The 10,267-nt window shown below is 51.4% G+C and overlaps 1 protein-coding gene across 2 annotated transcripts in view; it reads left to right on the plus strand.

Moving 5' to 3' along the window:
* The window catches only part of C27H1orf198 (chromosome 27 C1orf198 homolog), a 30,550-nt gene extending 21,628 nt beyond the window's left edge, over positions 1-8,922 (plus strand). For both annotated transcript variants that reach the window (XM_033099627.1, XM_033099626.1), the window contains 2 exons: positions 1,656-2,204; positions 6,344-8,922. In XM_033099627.1, coding sequence (XP_032955518.1) covers positions 1,656-2,204; positions 6,344-6,400 — 606 coding nt within the window. In that variant the 3' untranslated portion in view covers positions 6,401-8,922. The remainder of the gene's footprint in view (positions 1-1,655; positions 2,205-6,343) is intronic.
* Positions 8,923-10,267: the final 1,345 nt, after the last annotated feature.

The raw sequence follows: 10,267 nt of genomic DNA on the forward strand, positions 1-10,267 counted from the left end.
GCAAAAAAGGGGGAGCTAGCAAGAAGATGGTGGCTGAGTCTGCAAGCAGCACAGTGAGGGGTGAGAATTGTGTGGCTCCTGGTTCCTGTGTCTCCAACCCAGCCGCCAGTGAGAGTATAGTGGTATGACTCCCCTACCTATGGCTCCGTGGGTGTTCCTTTTTGGCCTCACCATGTCCTGCGTTCTTATGTGGGGAGTGGGAGCTGAGACCCTGCAGGCCGCCCTGCGTGACAATGACTTTCTTTTTTTTTCCAATTCCCAAGCTTTCTATATTGTAGTTCAACTACTTTCGTTTAAAACAAACGGGGGGATGTGAGGCTGAGGAAGTGCCTTGAAGAGGCGCTGTCAGGGTGTGCAGGGTGGCGGAGGTGGCAGGCCTTGTCCTGCAGGGCGGGGCGCAGCCATCCTGCAGTGTGTGCTGAGTCCATCTAAGGGTTTCTTGGTCAGAACAGCTCAGCACTCATCTTCAGAGATCGCTGTGTGTAGCAGCGCTGGGTCATGGAAAGCGTTCCTGGGGCTCTTGGACCCGGGGTGTGGGCTGTGCGGGGGTCCTGCCTGCCCTCGGGCATCTGGCCTCAGGCGGGCAGCCGTGTCCTGGCTTACAGGACCAGAACTGGGGTGAGCGCATGGAGCAGTGCCGAGCAGAGCGTCTCCAGGGAGAAAACTCGGCAGCTGTAACAAATCCTGCAGACGAGGGGGAGAAGGGGGTTCTGGAGACTGGAAGGCGAGATCAGGGTGCCAGCCTAGAGCCCTCTTCCGGGTTTGCAGACTGCTACCTTCTTGCTGTGTCCTTGTCGGGTGGGGAGAAAGATCATGTCTCAAGTCTCTTACAGGGGTGCTAATCCCATCATGGGGGCCCCACCCTCATGACCTCTTCTAAATCTAATCCCCTCCCAAAGGCCCCACCTCCTAACACCATTGCTTTGGGAGTTTGGGCTTCAGCATTTGAATTTGGGGGGCACAGTTTAGTCCATAGCAGGTGTGAAGGTGGGGGGTTGGGTGGGTAGAGGGGGTCGCGTGGGAAGAGGGCTCGGGTCTCTGCAGCTGCACTCAGGCCCACCTTTGACTTTCCTGGTTTAATCCAGGAAGGCAGGGTCTGGCCTGGTTGGTTTTTTCCCCGCCCTTGTTTGCTGCTGTAGGTGGGAGGAAAGAGGCGGGGTTGGGGCTGGGTGTGGACCCTCTGCAGTGCTGTGTTCTGGCAGGTGTGCACCCTCCCTCGGCACCCTCCCCGGAGGGCAGGCACCTGCCCTGCAGGTCCCCGTCAGGAAGGCTCTAGAACCAATCCTGAGGAGACTGGTGGGTGCTTAGCTGAGATTCAGGAGTCTCTGAGCTGTTTATAGTGTGGACGCTGACAGGGTCTTGGAATCAGAGCTTCCGCTGTGCTTCAGGTGTGGGCTGGCAGTCCTGAAAGGAATCACCTGTATGACAGAAGGTTCCAGGGAGCACCCTTCTTAGTTGCTACACAGGATGCTGCCCAGCTCATGAACGGCTTAATAAAGCCAATTAGATCTTCACATTTAAAAGAAAAAAAAGAAAGTTCCAGCAAATGGACAACAGCCAGCGTTGCTGCTGCTGGTGGTGGGGTGAGAGCTGGCACAGCTGTTCGATTGGTTCTAAGGGTTGCTTTCTTTTTTCTCCTCCCTGTCCGGCTCTAGAGTCAGATGGAGTTCAGCGTCTCTTCCTTATCCATCCAGGAGCCCAGCAGTGGCTCCACCAGCGAGCCGAGGCAACCGTCCAAAGCTTCTCAGGGCTCGCAGCCCCTCCGGCCTTCCCAGGGCAGCAAGCCCTCCAGCCTGGATGCTCTGGGTGCTGGCCGGAAGGAAGAGGAAGCGTCCTTCTGGAAGATCAATGCAGAGCGGTCCCGTGGGGAGGGGCCCCAGGCTGAGTTCCAGTCTCTGACCCCTAGCCAGATCAAGTCCATGGAGAAAGGCGAAAAGGTCTTGCCGGTCTGCTATAGGCAGGACCCCACCCCCAGGGACACAGAGGCCAAGGAGGAGAGGCCCGGCCATCTCCGCCAGGAGCCACGTGTCCTTCCCGGTGCCAGCGCCGAGCGCGAGGGTCCCCCACTGGTCCCGGCCTACAGCAGCATGCTGGGAGAAGCCACCTGCTCCGAGCCCGTGCGCAAGCTGCCCTCTCCCGGGGCTGTCCCGGGGGATGCGGAGAACACGGAGGATTTTCTGTTCTCGGAACCCGTGCCTGCAGAGGTGGGTACGCAGCCCCTTCCTCCAGGAGTGGCCTGGGAGGCCTCCCTCAGGAGGGCTGCAGGCACCCCGCTTTCTTCCCCACCCTCCTTTCCCCTGCCTACTCCTCAGAGGACTGCTGGGTTACCCAGCTCAGTGACTGACAGATATGCAAGGAGACAAGCCTGTGCGTCTGTCTTTGGGCCGTGACTTGTCTGTCTGTCTCGTGGTTCTGTCCCAGATGCTCACTGCCTTCCCCACGGGTGTGAGGGCAGGTTGGAGGGATCGTGGGGGGCAGTAAATAGGGAACGTGTGAGGAGAAGGTGGTCAGTGTGGAGGGTGTGGCTGCCTGGTTGACCAAGGGACCTGTGGGCCTTGGGCTGGGGCCTTAGGAAGGACGGCATGTGTCCTGAAGGGGATGCGGAGGAGGCAGGCGGACCTGCACGCACCACCAGGGGTGCCGTGCGTGTCCTCAGAGACCACGGAGTGACCCTCGGGGCCACTCATTTCCAAGCAGCACAGGGTCTGGTGTCCAGCGAGGAACCCTAAAGAAAGGGTTCTTCCTGGGAGGTGCAGGAGAAGCAGCAGAAAGGTGGGAGAGGTCCCCTGGGTGAGGGGGTGTCGTGACAGAGGGACCATGCAAGAGAACAGTGAGCGGGAGTGGCTTCCGAGGGCTTTCCCACGTCTTGTGGGAGCAGAAACCATCGTCTTTACCAGTTGGTCTGCATGCTTAGGAAATTGAGATAGCAAAGAGAAAACAAAATGTTTGGTTATGACTTTAGGTGGAACTAGCATTGGAGGATTGCAGAAAACCAAAAAAAAAAGTCATATTTCAGAGGGAGACCTTGGTTTTGAGATTTATGATGAACAAAGCAATACTTTGGATATAATGGCTCATCTGAGAACCATTTCTGGGGGAAATCCTGGCCTGCTCACAACACTGGGGTGAGGCCATGTGCTGTCCGTTGTGCAGAGGGACAGCGCATCCTGGAACATCAGTGCTTCCTGGCATTCGTGTCTTCTAGGGAGTCCCAGGGAGGGGGGGGGCCGCCTGCTTACAGATGACAGATGAGGACAGCCAGCGGGAGGAAATGAGGTATCCCCAGGACCCCCAGGAGCCTGAGATGGGCCTAGCTGTGATGAGCAAGCCTCACTTTTAAACAGACATGCCAGCACTCATGCAGCCTGCAAGCCCCACTACTTTGAACAGAGCCTCCAGGGCCCGTGAGCCTGTGGACTGTCACAGCTCGCGTCTACATTCGCCCTTTACTTCAGGCCCTGCCCAGAGAGCCAGTGCCCCGTTCTTCAGGATTGGGCGTGGATTTTGGAACCTGTGGGTAAGGCGGCAGGCACACTGGCGAGCCATCCACCCCTGCCTGCCCCACCTCTGCACCCCGCTGCTTGGCTCCACGTTAGCATCTCCTGTTTTTGTTTTTGTTTCTTTTTTTCCAACATATTTACATTTTTAAAAAAATTATGATTAAATATACATAACATAAAATGTACCCAGGGGTGGCCCGATGGCTCAGTGGGTTAGAGTGCTAGCTCTCAACAAGGTTGCTGGCTCAATTCCCACATGGGATGGTGGGCTGTGACCCCTAAAACTAAAATTGAAAACGACAGCTGGACTTGGAGCTGAGCTGCGCCCTCCACAACTAGACTGAAGGACGGTGACTTGACTTGGAGCTGATGGGTCCTGGAGAAACACTGTTCCTCAATATTCTCCAATTGAAAAAAAAGTACCATATTAAGTATACAGTTCTGTGGCATTAGATACATTTTATTGTTGTGTAACCATCCCCACCATCCATCCACAGAACTCTTATCTTGAAAAACTGAAACTCTGTCCCCATTAAACAACAACTCCCCATTCCCTCCCCCAGCCGCGGGCAGCCACCTTCTACCTCTGCTACGAATGTGATTCCCCTGGAACCTTATGAGTGGAGTCATGCAGTGTTTGTCCTTCTATGACTGGCTTGTTTCACTCAGCATAATGTCCGCAAGGTTCGTCCATGGGGTAGACTCTGTCAGAATGTCCTTCCTTTTTAAGGGTAATATTCCATTGTGTGGATGGACCACATTTTGTTTATCCATCATCCATCAATGGGCAGGGTTGTTTCCACCTCTAGGCTGTTGTGAATAATGCCACTGTGAACGTCGGTGCAGATATCTGTTCGAGTCCCAGCTTTCACTCCTTTGGGAAGTGTGCCCAGACGTGGAACTGCTGGGTCCTATGGTAATTCTGTGTCTAACTCTGAGGAACAGCCATACTGTTCTCCATAGTGACTACACCATTTGACATTCCCACCTGCAGTGCACAAGAAGTCTAGTTTCTCCACATTCTCACCAACACTTGTTTTTCTTTTTCTTTTTTGATACCGTGTTTCCCCAAAAATAAGACCTAACCAGACAATCAGCTCTAATGCGTCTTTTGGAGCAAAAATTAATATAAGACCCAGTCTTATTTTACTATAATATAATATTTACTGTATAAGACCAGGTACAATATGATATGATATGATATGATATGATTTGATATGATACGATATGATAAGACCGGGTCTTACATTAATCTTTGCTCCAAAAGCCGCATTGGAGCTGATGGTCCGACTAGGTCTTATTTTCGGGGAACCACGGCAGTAACCATCCTAACGGTACCCATCTCATTGTGGATTTGATTGACATGCCTCTAACGGCTAGGATGTTGAGCATGTTTTCATGTCACTTATTGGCCATTTGTGTGTCTTCTTTGAAGAAATGTCTATCCAACCCCCTTGACCAGGTGTAATCGGTGCAGTTTTGTTGTTGGGCTGTGGTCATCCTCTGGGTGTTTCCTTGAATGGGTTCCAGCTGTTCCCCTGAAGAAGGGGGCCCTGTGGTGGCCGCTCTGTCTGCCCACTGAGATCGGCCATCTCCGTTCCCCAGCCATTCTCCTCCTCCAGGCTTAACCTCCATCTCCAGCCGCCGCGTCTGGCCCTCCCTTTCCTGCCTCCTGCTCCCTGCCTTTCTCTGCTCTTTGGGTCTCTAACCCCCCTGCCCCGGGCTCCTCCTCACAGATGTACCGGGCTGGTCTCCCCAACTAGTCATCTTCCTCTGATCCTCTGCAGTTGGGTCCTCCTCTGAAGGAAGCACTTACGTAGAATATACGAGTGTCGTAATTGTAAGAGGCGCAGGAAAGTGTGGGGAGCAGAGTCAGGAAAAAAACGCATGAAATCCTCTGGAGGAACAGCTTTCTGAGTGCAAAGCACACAGTGAAATGTCACCACATGTAAGAAACTGGTGGGCAACCCCAGAACAGCTTGCCTGGACTCCTTGGTTCTGTCAGGTTTGGCTCATTCTGCCGTAGTCTCGGATGCAGCAAAACTGGGCCTGAAACAAGCTTCCAAGGGAGGCTGCCTAGGCCATTGCCACCACGTAAGCACTTCCTATGTGCCCGCTGTGTGGGGGACAAGTGCCCAGGAAGGCCGCAGCTTGGCCCCTGCTTGTGCTGCCCTGGAGGAAAGGACCATCTCACATCACAGGTGGCTGGCGAGAGCCTGTGGGAATGGGTCTGAACGCCACAGCAGCTGGAGACAGTGCCAGCTCACAGGGGCCCTTTGTGTCAGTCCCACATCACTTAAGTGGGTGATCCTTGATCTGAAGAATGACCCTGGGCTAGGAAAAATCACTCCAGAACCTTCCACAGAACATGAAGAAGTAAGCTTTACATCCTTTCCCCATACTTTTTATTCCCTCAGCTTTGCAGGTTTGTGTGTGTGTGTGTCTGTGTTACATTATGAAGACTATATTTGTAGTATGTTGTCTGATTCCATGACGAATATCTTACGACGACTTAACTTTAAACATCTTACGACGACTTAACTTTAAACATGCCTGTCATCAGAAAGAGAAAAGATACATTTTTCTCCTTTTCTCTGTAGGTAGGTCTGGAAGCTGCTCGCAGGCATGTCAGGATGGAGAAGGGAATGTTCTCCAATGCAAGAGTGGAGCTTGCATTGAATTGTATTTAATTGTCTGGTTTCAAGCACGGAGGCAAATTGAGGTCGGGGCCCTCTGAGATAGAAACAGGCTATTTCATTTGGGTCATTTTAAATGAGATGCCGTTTTTAGATTATGCGTGACTAAAACCCTTCATACCTTTGGTGTTTTTGTCTCTTCTGCAGGTTGGCTCAAGTAATGTCATCTTGAAGACGGGGTTTGATTTTCTGGACAACTGGTAAAATGTGTTAACCAAAAAAACCCCACAAAAAACCAAGAACCCCAATATGTTTTCCTAAGTGGTGTGATGGAGGAGGATACAACGGGCAGCATTCCCCTGGGTCTTTTCCAGTTTCTGTGCACTTTTCTTAATCTTTTGAAAACTCGTAAATATCGCCTTGTCCAGATTTCCAGTTTTTTCCCTTTTTGGTAAGACCAGATATATATGCTATTTTCAGTGGTTTGGATTTTACACTTGGATTTTTTTTTTAAAGACAGGAATTCAGTAAATCTTACAAATAAAACTTCTGTTCCAGCTGCACCCAGTTTTCCCCCTCCTCAGAGGAAGGGTTTTCTCAGCCATGTCACAAAAATCGTGATTCCCATCTCCACTTTCGTCCCCTTCCTGTTGTGAGTGTGTGTGGTTACCTTGGGTGGGCGGTCGTGGGTCGTGTCAGCAGCGGTGACGTCAGCATGCTGGCTGTGACCATGGAATGACTTGCACAGCCCCCACCCCCATGCTCCCAGCTGCCCAGGGCGCTCCTTGCTGAAGTCACATGTCCTGCATCGAGTGCCACCCTCCACCCTCCACCCTCGCGTCGTTTCCAGGAAACAGACTTGGCACACGGTGGAGGGCGTCTTTAAGCTGCCCTGTTACTTACTCAAACTATTCATCATTGTTTAAGAGTTGCATGTTTTGAAGTTTTGTATTAACGTTTCATTACTTTGTATCTAGATTTAGTGGTTGTAGGGCTACCACTTTTCTTGGAGTTCTCTACTTTTGTGGCCTGTGGGCGTCCCCTGTCCTGGGCATCTGCAGCAGGAAGGGTTGATGGCAGGTGTTGCTGGAGGAAAGGGCTCTTCTGATTAGTTGTGTTAGACCTTCCAGTGTGAGACTGGCAGGGGCAGCCAAATTCCTTCATCCCAAGGACTGGTCAAGCTCTGTCACCGTGGACCCTGCCCCAACCCTGACCCCCAACAGAAGTACAGGAGTCCAGTTTCTGCAGGGAACCAGCAGCGCCCCCTGGAGACCTTTGTGGTCATAGCAATGGCAGCTCCTTGAGTGGGACTGCCTATGGCTGCTCTGGTGGGGTGACTCCCAGGCCAAGGGAACATGGTGGCCCATGCCCCACACGGGGTGGGGGGCATGTGGGCCTCAACCTGGGAAGCCTGTGCCCTGACCAGTGGCCCCTGAGCTGCAGGACATGTCCAAACATGATCTGCATGTCACTTCTCACTGTGTTCTCACCTGAAGCCTTAATCCCAGCGAGTCCTGCCGGCGAGCGCCTGGTCTCAGTAGCAGAATGTGTCTGTTTTAGATGCCTTGCTGTTTCACAAGACCTTCTGAAATGATTTCCAGAATATTTTATCTGGCTCCAAGGTAAAGCACATGGCAGCTTTTTTTCCAGGAAAGTTTCTGCCAAAGCTGTGGCTTAGCCAATGTTTCGTTTGGTTTCTGCCAATTGCTTAATGTCCCTAAACCTCATTTGGCCCCTTCGGGTCTTGGATTTGACCTTCCTGGTTTGGTGACCGTATCATGGCAAATACAGGTTGTTTCTGTAGCATTTAAGTACAGTTGAAACATAAAAAGGAAACAGATTTCTAGCATGGTGCTGAGGGAAAAAGAGCCGAGAGCACCCCCCCACCAGTGTGGCAGCAGGCCAGGCCCTCACGGCAGCCTTGAGCCTGAGCTGCCTTGGAACCCATGCATGAACCTGGGTCCCTTGAAAACAAGGAGAGTTGCCGGTGTGAGTCTGTATTCCTTGGTGCTGGTCGCAGGGAGGAGAGATCCACAGCCTGGGACGATTAGCCCACAGCAACCTGTCTGTTCCGGAAGACGATTCTAATTTCCCACAGAGCCCAATATCCCCTTCAAATCCTCCCGGGAAACCCTGGAGGCAGTCCTAAAGCCGAGCTGCTTTGCTCTGCTTTTGGAAGTAAAGAACTGTGCGAGGGAAAAGCGAAGGCCTGGAGGACACTGGCTCGTGGGCCCCTCCTGTCTGACCTTCAGCTCCTCTTAACCCTGCAGTCTGTACAAGGGTGGTTCCTTCCCGTCCCCTGGGAATCGGTGTTCAGTGTGTCCAGATGAGGGAAAGTTGAGCTCTTACGTCTCCCACCTTTTCCCCCATGTATCAATATGGCGCTTCTAAAACCAGGAGTTTCTATTTGTTATTTTAAAAATGCACACTTTTCAGCTCAAGCCTGTATAGGGTTTTGGATTTCCGCCCGCCCCTGCCCCCTACACCTGGGAGTCAGCCCAAGGATTCAGTGTCTTGCTTTGTGTGACTGTATTTTGCAAAATCTCTCCCAAGAAGTCAGAACCCACTCTCAGTTCTTTCACCTGGGGGTTCGTCCGCCACCCTGTAGGTCTGGGAGCGCTGCCCACTTTGGGAACAGTGGGGGTTACAGCCCCCACCCCACGTGGATATCAGAGCAGCCTCCCTTTATTTGATACACATTTTCAAAAATGAAAATTCTTACTGACTACTTGTAACTTGGTTGTATTTTATATTAATAGCCTTTAATAAAGCCATTTAAAATATTCTAGATGTGTTTGTTTGGGCCTCAGCTGGAGCCAGAAAGCCTGTTGGGATGACTACTGTTGAACACAGAGAACAAAGGATTCTTAGGTACTAGTTAAACCAGTGTGCAACGGCTTCAGAACGGCCCACTTTGCACCGTCCGGCCTTAGGCCCCCTGAAAATTGGTGGGAAGTGGGGCTGAGGTGCACAGGCCGCCAGCAGAAGGTGTGGGCTGTGTCCTGGGGGGCTGCTCTGCAGCCCTGGGGTGACATGGAAGCCACGCGCGTCTTTCAAAGGACAAACAGCGCATCGCGTGACTAACTGGGAAGGGCAGTGCTATCTCCCTGAGAGCTCCCACCTTGGATTTGGTCAAGCTGATTTTCCTTGAAAGAAATACAGAATTCAGCATGGCCAGCCAATCCTACCTGTTTCATTAGTGAGCTGGTGGTAAGTTACCGTCTATAGATTGAGGAGAGTTCTAGATGTCAATTTTCCATATCAAAGTTTTTAAAATGTACCGCTCAGGGAAAGGGGTGATTCAGGCTGACAGGCTTCTCCTCCAGGGGGCCTTTGCCACCTTAACCTGACATTCCTGGGTGAGTGAGTGATGGACTCGCTGACTCGCTGCTAAGTGCTGACTGCACGAAGCCTGTGGGCCAGCCTGTGGATTCTACATCCACACGTGGGAGGAGGCGGAATAGCTCGAGCCTGTAGGTGTGGCAACTTTCATGGTCGCTCAGTATCTGGTCCTAACATATCTTTAAAAAAAGTGTTTCTGTGCAAAGAGGGAGCCATCAACACAGACAGAATATGCAGGGGTATGATCAGCACTTTGCAGCTGGAAGGAAAGGTGTTGAATCGGGGCAAGAATGTGCTCTGTGGTTTGGGGGTATTCGTGGGGCTTTTCTAGCAGTTTCTTTGATCTGATACCATGCTTGTAGGCAGTTTTCGGATGAACTTAGCCTTTCTGGTGGCTTGATACCAAGAGGGGGCCCCCCCGGGGGAAATCATGCAGAAAGCTAGTGAGCAGTTCTGGATATGAGATCAACTTAACAAAAACCAAGAGCAGCGATTCCAACTAGAAACTTAAGAGATACCAACTCCTAATGGCAATCAAAAATATAAAGTGTCAGGAATCAACTTCGAGTATACGAAGACTTCTTTAGAGAAAACTATAAAAATGAAGCAGAAGATGTGGATGAAGATCTGAATAATTCTGGGTGGGATAGCTTAGTATTATAAAAAGCTTAGTTTTCCCCAAATCATTTTATAAAGTTAGTGCAGCCTCAACAAAAATTGCAGTTGGATGTTTTGAGACATTTGACAAGTTTACACTAAATTGTAGGTGGAGAATAAGAGTTCACTGCA

This window comes from Rhinolophus ferrumequinum, chromosome 27, assembly GCF_004115265.2.
Source record: "Rhinolophus ferrumequinum isolate MPI-CBG mRhiFer1 chromosome 27, mRhiFer1_v1.p, whole genome shotgun sequence".
In the NCBI taxonomy this organism is placed as follows: domain Eukaryota; kingdom Metazoa; phylum Chordata; class Mammalia; order Chiroptera; family Rhinolophidae; genus Rhinolophus; species Rhinolophus ferrumequinum.